Source organism: Micrasema longulum, unplaced genomic scaffold (assembly GCF_059751315.1).
Source record: "Micrasema longulum isolate JH-2025_06_02 unplaced genomic scaffold, ASM5975131v1 h1tg000469l, whole genome shotgun sequence".
NCBI lineage: Eukaryota > Metazoa > Arthropoda > Insecta > Trichoptera > Brachycentridae > Micrasema > Micrasema longulum.
Window position 1 is genome coordinate 685,076 of NW_028277667.1, and position 21,633 is coordinate 706,708.

At 32.8% G+C, this 21,633-nt stretch overlaps 1 protein-coding gene and 3 non-coding genes across 4 annotated transcripts in view; 2 read left to right on the plus strand and 2 right to left on the minus strand.

Annotated features, from left to right (window-relative positions):
* The window catches only part of LOC148281354 (O-acyltransferase like protein-like), a 37,678-nt gene extending 17,016 nt beyond the window's left edge, over positions 1 to 20,662 (plus strand). The window contains exons 2-13 of the mRNA XM_088226868.1: positions 2,828 to 2,983; positions 6,791 to 7,038; positions 7,401 to 7,609; positions 8,162 to 8,232; positions 9,143 to 9,327; positions 11,429 to 11,589; positions 12,091 to 12,259; positions 14,030 to 14,232; positions 15,611 to 15,737; positions 16,203 to 16,392; positions 18,278 to 18,423; positions 20,025 to 20,662. Of these exons, the coding sequence (XP_088082994.1) occupies positions 2,828 to 2,983; positions 6,791 to 7,038; positions 7,401 to 7,609; positions 8,162 to 8,232; positions 9,143 to 9,327; positions 11,429 to 11,589; positions 12,091 to 12,259; positions 14,030 to 14,232; positions 15,611 to 15,737; positions 16,203 to 16,392; positions 18,278 to 18,423; positions 20,025 to 20,255 (2,096 nt within the window). The 3' untranslated portion in view covers positions 20,256 to 20,662. The remainder of the gene's footprint in view (positions 1 to 2,827; positions 2,984 to 6,790; positions 7,039 to 7,400; positions 7,610 to 8,161; positions 8,233 to 9,142; positions 9,328 to 11,428; positions 11,590 to 12,090; positions 12,260 to 14,029; positions 14,233 to 15,610; positions 15,738 to 16,202; positions 16,393 to 18,277; positions 18,424 to 20,024) is intronic.
* TRNAS-AGA (transfer RNA serine (anticodon AGA)) lies at positions 2,690 to 2,771 on the plus strand. Its single transcript has one exon. It is a non-coding gene; the product is annotated as a tRNA-Ser (tRNA).
* On the minus strand, positions 3,074 to 3,155 carry TRNAS-GCU (transfer RNA serine (anticodon GCU)). The gene has a single exon. It is a non-coding gene; the product is annotated as a tRNA-Ser (tRNA).
* On the minus strand, positions 3,343 to 3,424 carry TRNAS-UGA (transfer RNA serine (anticodon UGA)). The gene has a single exon. It is a non-coding gene; the product is annotated as a tRNA-Ser (tRNA).
* Positions 20,663 to 21,633: the final 971 nt, after the last annotated feature.

Sequence of the window (21,633 nt, forward strand, 5' to 3'; positions counted from 1 at the left end):
TTTAATATTCATGTTTTTGAAAAAAAAATATATAAATATTAAGCCAAATATGTTAATATTATAAATATTTGTAAAAGGCAGATTTGCTGTTTATGTTAATAAAATAAAATAAAAAAAAAAAATAAAAAAAAATTAAAATAACTTATCTGTATAATGTTTTTTGATAAGTATAAATTTTTATTATGTATTTTAATAGTATCATAATATTTATAAATGTTATAATAATAATTAAAATACGTATATAGTTTTATTCCACTTTTATTTATACATTTTCACCAGTTACGCTAGGGTTTCCTAGGACAGCGGTGCCCGTATCTTTACGGCCGTAGTGAACGGTGATGCGGTGGACAGCCGTCGTAGAGGTGGCTAGAGAGTGGTTTTATTTTTTAACGGTGTTATCAACACCGTTTTCCCAGGAAACAACTCTCTAATTACCGTTACGACGGCTGTCCACTGCATCACCGTTCACTACGGCCGTTAAGATACGGTCACCGCTGTCCTAGGAAACCCTAGCTTTACCGGGTTTCGTCGTGACCGACACCGTCAGACTGGTGGGAGACTAAACAAATTTCTATGCTATATACAAGTTCAAGAAGAGGTTGTAAATCATTATTTTATATAATTATGGAAATAAAAGAGCTTAAATTAAAATAATTTAAGTATAAAGTAATAACAATTGTATGAATTTAAGTTTTGTTTGAATGAATGTAATGTATAAAAACTGGTGAAAATTATATATACTTTTAATTTTAGAAATCAAACAACACTGATTTGAGTTTACTGAACACTTTATTTTATTTTTACAAATAATAATAATAAAAAATAAAAAAACTTCGTGACAATTGTTTCGCCTTGTTTTCAAACGAATGTGAAGATTAGATGGATTGAATCTTAAAATTCGTTTGAAAATACCCGAACAAGGCGAAACAATTTGACGAAATTTTTGTTTTTATATTTGTAAAAATAAAATAAAGTGTTCAGTAGACTCAAATCAATGTTTGATTTCTAATATTATAAGTTTAAATATGGAATTCTACAAAATGAACACCAAATCAATCAAGAAAATTGTATAATTTTATGAAGTTTTATAATGAAAATGTATTTGAATTACATGTAATTAAATTTTGTTGGTTGGTAGTTCCAACGACAGCTATGTCCCAGGGCCAGGGGGTAATTAAGTGATTCTCTGAAAACAATGATTTATGATTTACGATTTATTATTGATGATATGACAACATGATTTACAACCCCTGCTTGCACTTGTATATAACATAGAAAGTCTGACAATGTCAGTCACGACGAAACCCGGTTACTGGTAAAAATTTATAAATAAAGTGGAATAAAACTATATAGTATTTTTATTGTTTTAATTAAAATGCAAATCCACCAAAAAATGTCAGTAGAAAAACTCAATCTATTTATAAATGTATTGATTTTAATATTAAAAGAGTCCTGACTTAACACGGAATTGTTGTCAAGTCGGAACATGAAAATTAATAATTGTGCTATAATAAAAGTGCAAATTGTGTGTATTAAATTAATAAAAAATACACACATAGGATACATATTTTGATGCCAATGTGATTTCCGTAAAATCTTTAATTTTATTATGTAACGCATAATTTATATTTCATTTAGCAATTCAGATAATATTGTACCAAAAAGACAAACGAATAGTAATTCCTTGACTAAGACGATTCCTCGTATAGAATAATAATTTTAACAGCATTTTTTATTGATTAAAATGAATTAATTTTATACGGACACTTTTCAGAATTGCTTGATATAAATGAAATAAAATGCCATATAATTTTAACTGCCTACGTTATTCTCTTTCGATATTAATAATTCGTACATTTAAAAAAAACACTGTTGTGACTATATTTTTGACTGTTTAACTGTAAAAAAAAATGGCTAAGACTACTAAAATTCTTGTCTTACGTATGGGGATGAGTGGAAAAATGCGAATTTTCTGAGAAAACATTGTTGTTAGAATCATAAGCCACAGTACTTTTTCATCTTGACACAAAAATTGTGCATGCCAAGGCATATTGATGTCTGCTGTATTGTTTTATTATGGTAATCCTGGCGTAATTTGCTTAACATCTCACCGGGATTAATGTACCCGAGTAGATTAGTATTCAAGATGTCTAGTCACCGTGACAGGATCCTTGTAGACACTGACATTATTCAAGGCATAAAGAGTTTACACTTTAAGGCGTACGAATTCTAATAAGTACGAATTCTTCTCGTGGAAAACCGTTTTTATTATAGACACTTAGCGAAAACCTTGTTTCTTTTAGTAAATTCATTGCCTAGTAAAAACCGAAGTACCTAAATATTGATCGATTAAGTTCGCTACTGTATCATAGATGGTGCTACGATTTGTAAGCAGTAAGCACGGTAATAATTAAAAACGAATTGTTACATGTACGTTAGTATTATCTATACAATTTTGAATTATTACATAATTTCCGCTTATATTTGTATAGAAAATCGTACCATTATAATATTGTACAGTATTTATTAATGTATTTAAAAAATAAAAGCACATTACGATTATTTTGTGCAACAAATTTACGAAAGTATTGAAATTTATAATGAATATGAAAATCAATACAACTTTTTATTTTTTTTAAATCGAAATATATTTTATAACAAAACGAATTAATTGTCACACTTCGCCATGGCAGTCGTGGCCGAGCGGTTAAGGCGTCTGACTAGAAATCAGATTCCCTCTGGGAGCGTAGGTTCGAATCCTACCGACTGCGGAACCTTTTTTTTTTTTTACATATTTTTGTGTAATTTTTTTTTGTTTGTCTTTCAGATGCTGTACCGGAAGAAATATTAACGCCTAAAAATCTTTTAGCGATGATTCCGCCATTTGATCCGAGTCGTGGTAAAGGCATCAGCGAAGATTGTAAACAGCAAAGCGCTTTGTACTTGAAAGAATTAAGAGCACTTAAGTTATGGGCTTTAAAACGTAAGTAAAAAAATAATTTTCTGTTAATGTTAAGATTGTCAAAAATGAAAATTGTTTTAAAAATAAAGTCGCGGCGTAGCATAAAAAATCCGACGAGGATGGGATTCGAACCCACGCGTGCAGAGCACATTGGATTAGCAGTCCAACGCCTTAACCACTCGGCCACCTCGTCTGAGAACCGGGGCGCCATATAGAGTTTTAAGAGCACGGACATTTAAAACGAAATACAAGACGTGGGGAAAATGAAATGTTCTTTAATATTATAGTTATTGTAAAAAGCATAAATTATTGTTTAATAAAAAAAGTTTGTGCACTCATTTGTAAAAAAATAAGTACTTACAAAAAACGGGCATTGTATCCGCTGAGGACAGGATTCGAACCTGCGCGGGTAGAACCCATTGGATTTCAAGTCCAACTCCTTAACCACTCGGACACCTCAGCTCGTCGATCGGCAACTTCAGTTTGATTTATAAACTAAGAGTTTATTTTCATTAAAAAATATTTTGATATTACATTTTCCACCAATCCAATAAAAAAAAAACTAAAATAAAAACTAAAAAAACAAAATAATTAAATAAAGAGTTTTTAACCTTCAGTTTTTTGTTCAAACTTACCAGTATCCATATCTAACGGTGCACATGGTACTACATTAATTTTAAATAATTTGTGACGCCAATTTATTTATTTTTAAATGAATTGACAACTGGAAAAGTATATTTTATTTTTATTTTATTTTTGCACCACAACAGGCCAGGAGGCCCAATTACAGCGGTGAATTACATCACAGAACACCCAGGCTTGAGAAAAATCACATTTAATTTTTGTGTTATCACCGGGAATCGAACCCGGAACCTTCCGTCTGTGAGTCAAGCGTCTTGACCACTACACCACGGAGGCCGCCAAAAACAATTGATGTTATTTATTATAATTTTTTTGAAATGCAATCTCTTAGAATAAGTAGCAACATGTAAAATACAATACAATACAACAAGGTGTACAAATGTCAAGCAAGATCCGTGGAAAGCAAGGCTCTAGTCTCAGCCTTATCATCGACAAAATTATAAAAGGAGCACATTTTTGTATTGGAGTTGCATTATTTACCTTGTATTATTTAAAAGGGATGATTAGGGTTGGGTTCATACAAGCTTCTGTCGATACAATACCGACATTTGAAGAAAAGCAATACCTATTAATGCCGATTATGGTATGTAAAGTTAATTTAATAAAGGTGTTAACCGTTAATAAGACGCAAACAAAAATACTTTCTTATACAAGGTGTTCACTAAACCCTGTCACATCCGAAACCACGATGATCAGTATGAGCAAGAAGACATATTGGCACATTTCAATAATTCATTAGAACGAATAATTTTTAAAAATAAAATATTTAAAAAATCCAATGGTTGCTTACTTCTGCAGGGGAGAAACGAGGAGGAGTGAGGGGAGAGTCTGATGTCTGGTATCTGGTACGCCGCGCCCCCCTCGCCCGCCTCAGTCCGAGCACTGAGAAACTTCTTTTCTATGATCGACTAATATTTTACGTTTATCCACACTATTCAATTAAAATATTAACAATTGGAATTTTAACCAATAAATTTATAGCAGATATTGAGAAAAATTTACAGAACAAAATATGAAAGTCGAGGTATTTTAATGTTTGATGTGCCCTTTCCAAAATTATATGTACGTCAGATATCGTTCTAAAACGCCTTCTTTGCATTATTGCATCAAAACCATTGATTTATTATTACATTTGTGTATTAATAAATCAATGATCAAAACATTATCAACGTCACAATGCGTTCCGATCAACAAAAATATATTTGACTTTTCTGTCACACTGTTTTAAGGTTCTAAGATTTTACGATAATTTATACTCCACGTCTATTTTATAATTTCACTCATAACTTACACGCTTATTTAATAATTCCTTATTAATATGCTTTATTATGATTTCGATAATCATACACTTGATACGGATCTACTAGGACTGGTCATGATAAAATTATTCGTTCATTCAAAACTGTAACGATTGTTACCCTGTAAGCTTTATACTTAATGTGCAAAACATACAGTAAGTAATTTATGATTAAACTTGAAATGTTAAAACTGAAAGAATAAAGATCTCGGATATAACATCGCTTCTGCTTTGAATCTTTGAAACAATTACTATTAATAAACAAACAGGACCTGTCACTTATTAGAAAATATTCGCGAGTCGCGCCAAGTAGATAAAGGAACCCCCGCTTTAGAGATGGGGATCAATAAATACATCGATATTTTTTTCAATACTAGATACATAACTAAATGCGCTCTCGTTTTTCAAATCAATATTTTCTTGTCCGTGTGAATTTAATAGGCGTTTATTTAAAAGGCAGCACCTGTGTTGATATAATACAAATTATTTTATTTATTTATTTTTTATATTTTTTATTTACTTTACAAAAAACGAAAACTAATGTTTAAACCACTGAAACATTAAAAAAAAATATTTTTTACAAATTACACGTGAACTAATAAAATGCACATTCGAATAAATTGAAAAATATGAATTATTGAAATTTACCGAAATTAAATTGCGGTAAAATTAGTTAATTTGTACAAAAACGTATAATTTATCGTAATTTAATTATCATTTCATGTTCGCTCAGGATAGTTGGAGCATTTGGTCTCCACAAAGAGCCTCCAAGTATCTCTGTCAGCTACAAGCTCCTATGCGTCCTCCCAAGTCAGGTTTTCGTTCCGTAGTTCTGACATAAACCGTTCATATATGTTCGAACTATTTGAATAAGAGGCGGACAGGCAGAATAAAGCAAATACCAGCTTACTACAATAAACACAGATTAGAGTTTAAAAAAACACATATATTTAGTTTTGCCCAGTCATCATCAGATGTCCAGGATGTCTAGAACTTGATGCCCAAAACGTTAACCGCGCGGCGCGCTCCCTCGCTTCTCCCCTGCAGAAGTTAGCAACCATTTGTTCTTTTTAATATTTCATTTTTACAAATTTTCTTCGTTCTAAATACTTTTTAAAATATGCCAATATGTCTTCTTGCCCATACTGACCATCGTGGTTTCGGATGTGACAGGGTTTAAAGAACACCTCGTATAATAAAAAATAAAATAGATTGTAATTTTTAAACTTATTTATATTCATTCAAAATTACACTCGTTTTAATATCAATGAACTTATTTAGGCTTTTTAGGCTGTGTCCGTGCTTAGCTTTAATAATTAACAATAAAAAATACGTAGTACAATTAATTCAATTATAATAACATGTGTTGCAATAGAATAACAAAGTATAAATAATAAAATTATAAAGAAGACAATGTAAAAAAAATAACTGATATAAATACAAAAATATAAATTATACAAATTCAGATTCGTACATAATCAAATATACAAAACAATAGTATCATTGAAATCAATAGAAAAAAAATACAAAATCATTATTGAGATATGGTTTCTATAAACTGATGAGAGTAATAAATAATATGCCAAATAACAGTGAGAACAAAATGAAATAATACAAAAATATATAATTTAAAAAAATAATAATCAAGATAAGCAAAAAAAAGTCTGGAAGGAAAGCAGATTAGTAAATTTTCGCTAATCTCGAACATTAAAAAAATTGACAACCTCGTCCCTATCGATGTGCAGCAGCCAATTGCAAACATTTTTCTTAAATACATTGGCACTTGTGGAGTTCTTTATGGCTGCCGGAAGTTGATTAAAATTAAACCGAATTAATTTTCAGAAGTTATTTATTGTTTAAATAGTGCTCTTTTTAACTGTTTATTTCAGTATACGATTCTTCTGCCAAGATTCCATCTGGTTTTCTAAATGGCAACATAAACCAGTATGGGGACATGGATCAGTGTATGTCTGCCAGGAGCGAGAGTTATGTAGCCCTCGGGAGAGGAAATGTGGTCAAAGGGAAATACTGCTTGGTGTCCATTCAACTCACCCTGTCAAACAATGCTTCTCGTTCTGTCAAGGAAGTATTCCAACTCGTTCATTCCTACCACTCCTTTAGAAGTGAATTGACAGATGTAAGTGATTTAACTTTGCTTTTAATTAAATCTTACCTACCTACCTGAAATTGAGTAAATATTATTTTAAATTTTAAAATATGCACAGCAATTTTCTTCAAAATTAAAAAGAAAAAAAGAGTGTAACATAGGTCTTTATTTGAATTGTGATCCTGCGGTAATGTTGAAGACTCATGGATCAAAGGTCTACGGTTCAAACTTTGCAACTAATCAAATTTGATTCCTATTTGACTATCGTTGGTTTATTTACGGCATGGTGAAAATGGTCCCAAAATTTAAGTAAAATGAGATAAATCATAGAACACTCACATTCAAACTAGGAAAATTTTTGATAGTTTAATAATGTGAATAATATGTTGCAGCCAGGTCACCGAGTGCCACGATTCTCTTCTATAAATTGGGGGCTGTGTGTTCCTAGTAGCTGCTCATCCTCCGATGTACAGAAGGGAGTGGAGCACGTTCTGGGGGGACAGGTGGGGGGCGCAGGTGTCGCAGCGCAGGTGTTGGTAGAGCCGCAGATGTGTCAGGTGGAACAGGAAACACAAATACCCACAGGGACCATCATTACAGGGTAATATTTTATCTATGGATAATCATCATTATTCCTGACGGTGTAAAGGGCTACATTGGTATACATGAAGCTAAGATGATCGGTCTCTTGCTTCAAGCCCTAGTCCAGGGTCTATGAAATATTGCGACCCTCGAGGCTGAAAAACGTGCCAAATACTACTTGACTAAGCAGATTAATCTCTTCTTGATTTCTTATTAAAGGATATTTACTAATACTCATTGAGGGTTCTGGTTCTAATTTATCTTTCTACTTGGACACAGTGAAAAATCTTTAGATAATAATTTCCAAAATGAAACACAGAATTCCATGACGTTTCAATTTCCAAAAGCTTTTCTTGTAGAAATGGTAATGTGTTTAATTTTATGAAAACATTTTGAAACAATATAAAGGTCGGACAACGTCTTCATAAATCAATAAATATTTTTTTATCCCCTGAAACATAAGACTACGATCATCTTGGGTCATTTTTGATGAAAAAGGGATATTGTAAATTTGAAAGATAAGAATTGCTAAAATAAATTGTCTTTTATAGTCACAATTTTTTTGTTTTAGGTCAATTTTTATTGGAATCATAATAATTTCTCTTGTGGCAACATACTATGAAGTAAATGGACAAACAGCTCGTAAGTTTACTTGCCAATTTGTAATAAATTTTAGTAATGTTTTACTAGCTCACTTGAAATAATAATAAAAAATAATGATTTTTGAAACATCATTTATGTATGAATCAAGTCAAGTGTTTTTATATTATGTAACATAACATTAATATCAATCCATCCAGGAAAAACAAGAAAGGTATTTTTAAAAATGATAATAATAATGTGTATTGTGAGAATACTTTAATTTGATAAATATTTAGCCAACTCTATATCTAGTTTATTGTAAACTTTTATCTAATGTTATCATGGCTAAGGTTGCCATATTTGGCTAGAGAACCAAAAAAGGCATAATTATATATATTTTAAGTACTTGCTGACCATACTTTTCTGAAGAATTTTTTTTTGTGATTAGTTCTTTTTGCCCTTTTACTTATCTGTGGATCTCAGTGTAAGCCATCTCAAAATAAATCTTACACTGCAATATTAATTCTACATTCTGCAGTCCCTGGCAGTGCACTGGGCCGACATCAATGATATTTCTTTTACCTCTGTGGCATAAAGTGCAGGAATTAAAAATAAATCATTAATTTGACTTTTCTTTCACATAATATATTGAAGTTCTTTAGATACATAAATTGCTGCAAGTATTTTGCCATCCAATGGAAGATTTTTGTTTGCTGACAGCGTTGCTGCATTGTGAGAGTTTAAATCGGGGCATTATAGGCTTTGCGAGGGCAGAGAACTCAATAAGAGTGGCAATCCTGATATAACGGGACTGATGGCAACCACAATCATGGCACATGAATGCAACACTATGCGCGTATAGAAAGTAGAAATGCATGGAATTATAAGTTGTAATTTTTTATATTGTGAAACGACAGTTTTGTTGTCAGATGTCAGTGTAAATACACTTATTTTACGCTTTAATTTTCAGATGAATTAGTCTTGAGTTTCTCTCTAAAAAGGAACATGAAAACACTATTCTCTACAAAACGTTCGGGAGATGACATCGAGGCTGTCCATGGGATTCGGTGTCTAAATGCCATAATGCTCATCCTGTCACATAAATGCATGGCGGTCTTCTTTATTCCATTCATCAACAGGACAGAAATGGCTCAGGTGAATAGGAAATACAGTTTTATGGGGGTATTTTATTATTAATTTGTTATAAAAACCACAAAATATTCGGAGAATAATGATTTTTTATTGATTGCATTCAAGGGAAAACCTATGGTTGGAATATAAATTTTCATTGTGTAAAAAATACATTTATTTCAATACAAGTGTGCACTTCCACAATTCGTCGCTACAAAAGCAAACAAGCACATGTGAAATTCTTGAGATTTTGAGTTATTTATAAAAAACTAAAATAATAAAAATTATTTCCACTTTCGGCTTTATCCGGCGGAATTAAGGGATGCGGGATTGACCATGGAGGAGGCGAGAGCGCTGGCTGGCAATAGGGCCGCATGCTCTACTTAGGAGCGGATCTGGAAAAAGGAATATAGTTGAGGAATGTGGGATCAGAATGAGAAGAAGCCCTGGGAAAGGAAAAGAATAAAAAATTCAAATGTCATTTATTAATTTATAACATTTTGAGTTGGTCCAAATTTTGGACACAGGAACTGGGATCAACCCCCTTGGGAGTTAAATATTAATATATTACAACTTGTAAAGTTGGCACTTAAACCAGTCGATGACGGTCATAAGGCTTCGAAAGACTTCTAAATTCCCTTCTATGGAAAGTTCTTTATCTCTGTTGGAATATATTAATTTTAATTTATAAATACAGTTTGACAAAATCGTACTATTTTTTATAATTTATTTCTCAAAAATATTTACAAAATAGTCTTAAATTAAATTCCTGCTGAGTTGCATACATATAACTCGTCAGCAGGTTCTTATAAATTGATTGCATCGGTTATGCACACTTAACCTACATTAACAATAATTTTACTTGAAAAACATTACATATTACATTATCAAAAATTAAAAACTATCACTAATACAAAAAACTTTTTTCTATTAACCATAATTTGAGCAAACGTCTCACTCCTGTATTTCACTCAGTATTTTTAATATTATTTGGTAACATGTTAAATATTTTAGGTATACTGCATTGCAGTGTCCTTTTGCCATATTTATTGCAATATCTAGGAACAGCTAGCCCTTCCATACTAGTAAACCTGGTGTTGTAATCATGTACAAACTTGTGTTTATACTCGGAGTGCGACGCATGCTGACAAATTAATTTGTACCAAAGTAAAGCCCTAACAGATAATTTTTTTACAGATCAAAATCATTGTTATAAAAAGAGTACAAAATAGTTATCTATTGTATTGTATCATATTTTATAATACAAACCTCAATATATAAAGTGAAAAATGTGAATTGAATATTCAAAGCTTCACCTATTTACTATTTGACAACATAAGTATCCTCTTGCGACCCTTTTTAATGCAGCTATTTCGACGACAAAAATAAAGCTTAATATTATTTTAAAGAAGCTAGCATATATTGTATAATTATCAAACATGAGTCTTTTGAAATATGATAGATGCATGTTTGGCAATTCTACAGTATCTGATAGCTTCTTTATAAAAATATCAAGGTTTGTTTTTGCTCTCCTGTAGACTTTCCAAAATGCAGATTCGATAGATACGCAGGGACTGTCAATTTTACCAAAGTTAGTAGACATTCGATACTAGTTTTCAAAAGGAAAAATGGACAGAAAGAATGAAGAAATATTTGATGAAAAAAATCAAATGCTTTTTAGAAGTGATTTAAAAAATCAAAATCGTGACTCTCATTTAAGAAATGATGACTAAAGCCTATGAGAAACTGAAGTAATTAAATGGTAAGATGAGATATTGTGTTCCTTTAAAAAACAGTCGGCAATAATTGTGTCCCGGTATGTAAGCCAAATAAAATTTACCTCAAACCATCAACTGTGGTCCAATCGGGAGTGAAATATTACAAAAAATGGGACAGTTATAATATGTGTGCATCCTGTGAGAAAAAGGTGTTTGATATAGACGCCGTAGAAACATCTTTTATGATGAATAGGAATGATTCCACAGTTGGGTCGCATGTACAGTAAGAACTAAGTGTAAAACTAAAATGGTGAAGTAAATAGAGAAATGTTCTTAAATTTATTTATTGTAAATGCAATCGTTCTCAGCTCTGTTCATTGAAAATAATTTTTAATCTTATATCCTAGTTGTTGGGACAATCTTGGAGTGTGATAGGGCGCGGAGCCAGCCTATATACTGATCCCTTCATCATGTTCAGTGGTCTCTTGACTTGTTACTCCTTCCTGGGACGCTCCAGGAGAGGACAGGATACCAATATCTGGCAGGAGTATCTTGGGAGACTATTCAGGTATGGAGTATGGAGTCTAGTAGAAGAAATTACAATAAAAGTTAATTTAATTATCTTTTCATTTCAATCTTAGAGATGGTGCGTAGCAAACTTTTTAGTATTTCGCTTTTAAAACATTTCAAGACTGTTTTTTTTATTTAAATAAAAATAATGGTTGTTTACTGTTTTGTTATAAATATGCTTTTCATACATCAATTGCCCTATTCATTAGTAAAACTAGTTTGAAAAAAACGAGATTTAAGTTAAGTGTGTAGCTTTATCACTACTCACTCAGCAGGCTTATTCTGTCGCAATTTCGTTTCATAAGATCGTTCATTCGTCATCTCACTCTAACACAATCATAATCGTATTTCGCTCTCATTCAACTCAAAGTTACCATATAAAAAATAGGCTTATTATAATGCTTATAACATAGTGTTTACATCATGTGACCAATGAAAAAAAAAAAAAAAGTATTTTTCAAGCTAAAGTTCTGTAGTATTTATCATTAATTTTGTACAGGATAGTCCCTCCGCTGGGTGCCCTGATCCTGTTCTGCAGCTGGGTGCTCCCGTGGCTGGGCTCCGGGCCCCAGTGGCCCCTTGTCATCACGCACCATGCTCACATCTGCCAGCAGCACTGGTGGAGGAACATGCTCTTCCTGCATAATTATTTTGGCTTCGAGAACATGGTGAGATTCATAAAGCACTGTTTGCTATTTAAAAAAATAATTTTATCACAGCAGGCCAATTACTATTTGAAGCATTAAGACCACAAATGGTCAAACATTTCAATAAATGTTAATTAACATTTGTGTATAACCATTTACAGACTTTTCTATGTCTACTGGTTTCGAGACAGACAGCCCATTATATGATGTTCCATTGTAATGCTCTCCCTTTACCTAAACACATACTCCCCTCTTCCTCGCCCCTGTTTTTTTCACTATCCCAGAAGATTAAACATTTTAAAATTATAATCAGCGCGAGTTGATGTCAGATTCTAATAGCATGTGTCCTATCAGCAAGTTAGTTTAATCTTTTTGTGTAACTATTACGGTGAAGGGGGTGTTAGTGGGATTTCTATGTAAGTGTAGTTAGTGTCCTGACAAAGAGACGGGTACTTCTCGAAGCCAGTAGACATAGAAATGTTGGTAGGTGTGTAGAAATATTCATTAAAGGAATATTTTTGTTTTTTGATTTAGCCATATATTAAAATTTTTTGGACTATGTTTGATAATGAAAAAGAAGTCAGTGGTATGTCACCTCTTCAAACACATCTGAAAGCAACGGTGAACGGAAGAGGCCTGTTGGTCTGGGATATGGATGGTTTTCAATTCAATTAATTTATTCTAAATATAACATATACATTACAAACATATATTCAATACGTATATATTATAAAAAAGAAAAAAATATACAAAAGAGACTCATGTCAAAGTAGTAGGAGAATCCTGCTCCATAAAACCCTTTCGGATACATGGAACAGATCAATATCCAGAGCGATGTTTTTCAGCATAGCGGTAGCCCTTCCAACAGGCATAACCATAGGCAGGTTGGTCCTGTATATCGGAATATGAAACAATCTATGCTGACGCTGTCTTAGGTAATTATCAGGAACACACAAACCAAAGCTCATCTCAGAATTATCGATCATACCGCCCAACAATCGATAAAAATGTGTAGTCAAATATACATTCCTTCTAGTCTCTAAACTGTTGTAGCCAAGCATACCCTGGAGAAACTCGGTCGGGAAGAGCTAAGGATAATACCCGCACTCTCTCATGTAGAGATACCTCAGAAATTTCTTTCGGATTTTCTCTATCATAAGAGAGTTCTTCAGCTCATGTGGCCCCCAAAGCATCGAGCCACTTTCGAGTCTACTTCGCACCAAGGAGTTGTAAAGAGTTCTAAGTACGCGGGTATTTTCAGAAACCCTGGCAGTACGCAGAACAAATCCTAACATCTTCAATGCATTACCACTGATTGTCTCTATGTGTTCATGAAATTTCAGAGTGCTCACAAATCTAATGCCCAGATCCTTAACATTCGATGTTCGTATCAGATTCTGGTCATTCATTTTGTAGCGAAAAAAAAGAGTTTTTTTGGCCCTAGTGAACATTTTGAAACATTGAACATTAAACCTAAGTTTGTTTCGCCTTCCCCATTCAGATATATTAGATATATCCGCTTGGAGAAGACGAAAATCGTCAGAAGTTGTCATCTTTAAGAAGGTTGTTGTGTCCGCATTGATCTATGATTGCCTGGTGGTTGTCAGTTTGTTGTTTTTCTAAACTTTGGCTTCTGCCAGGTGTCCCATGGACTGAATTGAGTGATCACTTCACAAAATGTGTAACATATAACAATTTATATTTATGGTTTTTATGCCAAGGTTTTCATGGCCATCTTTGCCCCTTGCGTCCATTCCAAATAGTTGATATAAACCTTATTAAACATTCTAGTGCCTCACCCACACCCATCACATCGGTATCGACACTCAGCTATTTGCAGTGGGAGTGCCTGTTGCCTTGTGGTTGGCCACTCGACCAGATAAACTCAAGCCAAGTGTGATAGTCCTGATCTCCATAGCCGCATTGGCAACTGTAGCGAGGTTCTATGTTTCCTACACAATGGAGCTTGCCAACTTCGTTCACTTTGGTACATCGTAAGTAAAGTACTTATTCATATTTAATTTAAATATAATTTTTCACATCATTATCATTTCCTTATCTGCAGTAGTGTTGCATAGGGCACTGCATCAGTACTCCAATTGCAGGGTGTCGTCATTATTTTTGTAACATGGAGGGTAAGGTGATCAGTCTTATGCTTGAAGTGCCAGTGCAATGAAATATTGCTGTGCAGAACCACCTTTTAATTCAATAATGCACTTCCTCAGACTCACAAATCAGAGGTCCAAGGCTCAAATCCCACAACTTAATTACCCATTTTTAATAGTGAGTTATTTACAACTCGTTAAAAATGGACCCAAAATTGCGTACTTGGGTAAATTGTCAATCAAAAATGCAAATACAGAAGAACTTCATTTATCGCAAAATCAAGTCAGCCCTAAAATGGAGATTGGAGATTATGTCAATGATCTTGCAAATGGGTGTTGTATGCTTAAATAAGTAACTTCAAATGAACTTGAATATAATTTCAGGATAAAAATAATTATTTGTTTTTACTGATGGGTTAGTAGGTAAGAAATGGTTAAACGCAGATTGTAAAGAGCAACGTCTTCAAACAGACAGCGAAAGTAAATATAAATAGTTAATCATCGGTCACACTGTAACACGAATAGAATTAATCCTTGTTTAAATAACGGGCACAGTAGAACTACGTTTATCCGAACCCCAGTCATCCAGATTGCCGAATGTCCGAATCGTTATCAGGAAATAAAAACATGAAGATGTTGTAACAAATAAAAAAGGGCACGGACGTCTGGTGCGTTTTTTCGTCAAAGCAATTAATTTTGCTGTGCAAGTTTTTACATGTTTGAGTATGTCCATATGGTTGCAGACTGGCTGGATTTCCTCCCTAGGGAGTTGTTCATAATAAAATTTATTTCAACAGAGAGGGAAAACATTTTTGAGAAGGGAACATTGTTGAATTACTGCCTGGTGAAAGAAGAAGTATAAAAATTGGAAAAATTGTTTTCAGGCGTTGCCTAGTAGGTGATTTGGTTCAGCCGGATGAATCTCACCCACGTGATAAAGGTTTCAGCTCTTTTACTTCACAAAAGTCAACAGATGGAAGAGTTGAGGAAATGTGGATGTTCAAACATGGGCAGAATGGTGAATGTTACACAGTGTGTTAAGTGGCCACTTAAACCAGCCAATGACAGGTCATATGCCCTATAAATGCTTAGACTTACATATTCCCTTCTCAAAAATGTTTTCCCTCTCTGTTGAAATAAATTGAAGTTTTTACATGATAACATCTGGTACTTATTAATCCGGATAGTTGGAATTTTACTGTATTTCTTTTTTTAAAAAGGGTGAAAACAAATAAATTGATAATATTTGTTCATGTTTTATTTTCAGAGTAAGCCAGTTATTTCGGACTGCAGATTACATGTACATCCTACCAGCGCATAGATCCACTGTATACATTATGGGGCTTCTTCTGGGACTTCTACTGAGACACTCACCAGCTACCAGACTCACTGATGTAATTTTATTTTACTTTAAATCATCTATTGATGATCGAAATACACTGCATTTGGTTTACAAATGTAGTGTCTTATGCACCATTGGGTGCGATAAAGGGAATAATGATAAGGGTGACATCAAACCCCACATAATTAATAAATGTATTTAATTTTAGGAGCGCTGCATCGGTTTGGCAGGAAAGGAATGGATGGCGAAAGAACGGCAAAAAAGATTTACGATGAGATTGTTGATAGATGCAGAAAACAAGGAAGACCGAGAAAGATATGGATGGATATCTCAAATGTTGGAATAATCAGTGTGCTGGAATGAGAAGATGTATGAATGTAGAGGAAGCATGGTCTGTATCCAAAGCCAGAGTGATATGGTATTCTATCTTCTCAGCCTACTCCCACGGCGAAACAGCGCGGTGGGTTGTTAGGAAATCAATTTTTGGAAATCAATCAGCATGTTGAAAATTTTCCAGGTCCAACTAAGGGTGGGGTGGCTGACATGTGCAGTTATGTTCCTGATCTCCGTAGTGGCTCCAGCCGGCATGGGTCGAGTGGGTTACCAGTACAGCGCCCTTCCTGCCGCAGCCTATGCCGCCTTCAACCCGATAACTTGGTGCCTCGGCTTTGGATGGATAGTCTACACACAGCACCATGGATACAACAGTATGGATATAGTACAATCGTTTTATAGTGCTGATTTCATGAATCCTCGAGGGCATCGATTCCTGGCAGGGAAGAGAAATATTGATTTAGAAATAGTTTTACTCTACAACATTTTAGGCCTACAATTTTAGATTTAAAATTTAAGACTCGCTATCTCGCCTTCATGTGACACAGATAATCTAGATACAGTTTCATGGAAATAAATAAAACTATTTTAAATGAGGGAAACTATCAAGTAATATAGTCATTTAATTATGTTAGGTATCGAATGCAGAATTTAAAGTGTGGTAGTCAAACATAAGACCAGGTAAAATTAATAAATACTAAACCGTTGCCATAAGCAAGTTAACTTAGCTCTCCGTTTCCATGCTCGGAGGGCCGGCCATACAAAAATAGCGCATAAAGTCGCGTGCATCTGTACGCGCTTTACTTGCCGAGGTCAAGAATTCTGAACAATTTTGGATTTCGTTCACTCTGAGACATCTTTTAAAATCTTGGTGAAACACTAGAACACCAGAAATTCTTAAAATGAGGGACTTCAGCCGTATGGAAAAATGGTTTCTTACGTGTGGTGGAAATTAGAGCATTGAATTGTACTGCAAAGTTTCTTGAAAATGTATCTAAAAAATATTTCAATAAAAACGAACTACTTTGAACGACGTCACTAGTTCACATGAATCAAGCGATTAAAAGAGAGCTGTGAAAGATTTCCGGTTTACTTATCGTCAACGGACCAATCGGCAGAACTGGCTGAGAAGAAGCGGAAGAGAACTTGAGACACTAGCGGAGTGATTTCAGAAATGCAAAACTTTAAAATACTGATAATACTATGCATAAAAATATAATGAAAAACAAATTTTTGGCTTAGTTTAGTAGTCTATAAACCAATTTTTTTTTTTAAAAACCACTTAAATTCCTTGTTATCGATACGACAGCAGGTCAAATAGAAGCTTTGTTTGACGTTTAACACGCGTCAATAATGCAAGATTGACACTTAATTTTTTTATTATTGAGACCTAATTACAATTTACTGTCAGTTTTCCACACTAATTACAGTTTATTGTCAGTTTTCCATACTAATTACAGTTTATTGTCAGTTTTCCATACTTACACAATAATTATTGTTTCTATGGCTAATTATTATTTTAATTTAATTTGCAAAAATCTTGTTTTCTTCTACAAACACAAAATGGAAGTAAAATGATGCATGATTTTTGCAGAAAAGCCGAAATGAATTTTAAGGTTTGATAGTAGTTTCCATCCAACAACAATGCACAGTTTTCACCTGAATTTTTTAAAAAGCATCGACTCATTTAACAACTTTTCCCATTACATAGATTAATTTTGATTCGGAGGGAAGCTTCAATTAGAAATGATTTTTAAAATTTTATTTTAATATTAGTTGTTTTGTAAGCTTTAATCTGAAGTTAAAACAAAATCTGTCCTAATATGAGGAAAAGGGAAATTTAAGCTTTTTGAAATTAACAATATTTTGAGTTTGTCCAAATTTTTGTAGACAAGGACTGGATTCAACTCCCTGGGGAGCTGTTAACATTAACATACTACAACAGAGATGAAGAACATTTTAAAGAAGACAATATAGAAGTCTAGGCATCTACAGGGCTTATGACCTGTCATTGGCTGGTTTAAGTGGCCACTTTACACACTGTGTAACATTCACCATTCTGCCCATATTTGAACATCTATATTACTTCAATTCTTTCATCTGTTGATGTTTGTGAAGTTAAAGAGCTGAAACCTTTATTTATGCGTGTGAGATTCATCTAATTGAATTATATCACCTACATACTAGGCAACGCCTAAAACTTTTATTTTGTTGAAATTATATTATTAGGAATTGAAATCAACATATTTCTGTTTTCAGGCTTCATAGGAAGGATATTTTCATGGAAAGGCTTCGTGATATGGACACGGTTGAGTTACGCTGTTTACTTGACGCAGTTTCCTGTATTCTTCTATTACATTGGGATAATGCGAACAACAGACACATACAGCTTCTTCGGACAAATGGTAATTTTGGTTCTTGGGTAGTATTTATACAAATTCAAATGTAAATGTGAGTTTTATCCTAATTTATTGGATCCTTCGTTACAAATGATTCCTGCAGAGTTTGGCCGAATAAACATTTGACGGATCTTATGAATTCTGTGGTATAATGGCTTGTCTCACACAAATGTTGAGGGAAAATAAGCTTTTGAGATCCATTTTAGATTCTTTATTAAAAATTATATTTCAACAAAAAATTACCTATTAAAAGGTGTTACTTATGTATTTATTCATTATCATCATCATTTCCTTTCCGCACCTATTGGTGCATAGGGCACTGCATTGGTACACCAATCGCTGCGTATCTTGATCATTTTTGTTACATGAAGGTAAAATGATCAGTCTTAAGCTTCAGATACCAGTCCAGGGACTATAAAATATTCTGGTGTGAAAACGCCCCTGTAAATAAATATTTCATATCAACCATGTCGGGAATCGAAACTCGAGACCTCTTGCATGGTAAGCAAACGCGCTAACCATTACACCACGAGGCCGATATAGTATATTATTTTATTTTTTTAATACAAAAAGAAATATTAGCATTCTTATGATTTACCCAAATATTTTATTTAAAAAAAAATATGTGCGTTCTTATAATTTACGCAAATATTTCATTTTGAGGGCCATTTTCAACGAGTTGTAAATAACTCACTATTAGAAAATGGAAATCAAGTTGGGGTAGAGTGGGATTCGAACCACGGATCTTTGATCCGTGAGTCCGAGACACTAGCCATGGGACCACAACCCGATTCAAATTAATTTTGAGGGCCATTTTCGATGAGTTGTTAATACTCACTATTAGAAATTATCTGGAACCTCTCTTTTTTTATATGGAATATGGTCAGGCTACTAAGATATTATTTATTGTTGTATAAGAAAAAACATAAGGAGTTATTAAGAGAGTGTAATCGAGGAAAAGTCCTTAAGAGGACATGGCGCCAGAAATATAAGAGAATTGTATACTCCGATAGTGATCTACAGATCCCGACAAATTTCAACAATACTTAATGTATGTAACATCATCAAAATAGGGAGGTTCAAGATAATACTGTATGATATAGCTGTAATAGGGAACACTTTTTTATTACATTTTCAAAGTAATAAAGGTCTATAAAATACTGTTCAGTTAAAAAAAAAATTTGGCTAAATATTTGTAGCGTAAAAAACATTTTTAAATTTGTAATTTTGAATTTCCAATAAAAGATCATTCCATTCGCCACGCTTCTAATATGTCACGATTCATGTTTATTTGTTCCTGCCCATTCAAATTTGTTTAGAACATTGTCACAAATCTTGACGTCACAACTGACAACGCCAAACATGTTGAATTTTTCTAGCAACTTATTTTTATTCAATTTCTTTTTTACAGTTATGCATGAAAACATTTCTCCACAATATCCATATTGATTTTGAAAATACAATAAATTATTTTTAATGCATTTTTATCGCTATTCGTAGTACGTGATATTTCCCTATTATGTAACATAGGACATCTTTATTTATGAAGAAAAGTGGATATCAATTATAATGATAGATATTTTATAATATATTAAATTATTTTCCAGTTGAACTACAAGGAGTTGATAATGGTGGCATTCTTTTCTATTGTTTTGACACTGCTCTTCGACTTGCCATTCCAAAATATCAAAAATATAGTCTGCCGGCCAAAACAGACAGCTGTGGAAAATGTCCCATACAAAACGCCACCCGTAGAGGAGAGGAAAGAATCTGCATTCAGCGAGTCGGTTGCAATAGTTGAGCGGTACTCTAATAAAAAGATGTGGAAAGCGGACTGAAAAATGTTTGCTTGGATTTTTAACGCATCGGCTTTTAACTTTTTATTCTAAAAGCGAAAAAATTTTGACATATTTGTGTTGAATGGTAATAAAGTTAAATATGTTATCCACTAAAAATTCTAAGCAGCCTCTTATGAAAACCATAGATACTTTGAGTTAAACGTTGTGGACAGCGGAGTTGTTGGAGCACATTTTTTATTGCGGTTAAAACTTCCAAATTTGAAGGACAAGAACTTGTTTTTATCTTTGACTAAAACAGCAACATTAAAAAAAATCATAGACTTAATGTAATTAATATAATTGAGTTGATAGTGTGACTGAAAATGAATCTGCCATATTTTTAAATAAAATATTTTAATAACTCTAATTACAAGGTAGTATTTAAAAAGCATTAGTTAGTAATACAAAAAAAATTATGACAAATAAAGTTTTGGATAAACCATGACTGTATTATTAGTAAAAGCTTTTAAATTTATTAATTTAGTGACATCTAAATAAAATAATTGAAATATCAAAAAGTACAAATTGAAATTTTTTTAAATATTATTTTTATTTCCATTAAACAGTTTAGAATTTAAGAATTGATAATGCAATATATATCGTGGGTATACTGGCAAAAAACGTTAAATCGAAAATATGCAGATTTGACTTAAATGATGCATTTTTTTTAACGCTTTACAAACTGGCCAAATACACTAATGTCATATTTCATATATCTGTAGTTTTAAAAATAAATTTAAGGTTAAGTCGTATACCGGGTATTTTATTCAGGCTTAAAAGCTTTAAACATATTATTTACCTAATATAAAATTAAGAAACGGAAAAATTAAAAATATGTTCTTAAATGAGCACTTAACTTAAAAGAGTAAAATTGGAACAAAACTTAAATGCTTGAATTCTCAAAACAGGGATTTAAGAGTTAAAGTTTTTTGCCAGCATACCCACGATACATAGGTACAGTTATTATTTTGAGGTAGGGAAATTAAGGTAAAAGTTACTAATTATAATAAATAAAACACAAAAAAAATATTTATCCTTTTATTTGCAATATATAATATATATTTATAATTATATATTTTCATCAAATAACTTACATTATATACATTTATAATCCCTAATGCAGGAGACAGAGCCAGACCAGATAAACACATATTATGCAGATAATTTGGGAACAATTCTGAAAGCATCGTACAACCTAAAGCAATACACAAATATAATAATATTAAATAAAGAGGAATACAACGCTGAAGTATGTACGAGAAGGAGCTAGGAAACTCTTCAGGGAATATTAACAACTAATTTCGGGACTAGATAGTACACTGGAGAACACAGGAGCGGACTCCAGAACGTTCCTAAAATAAGATAGGAGTAGGTTAGT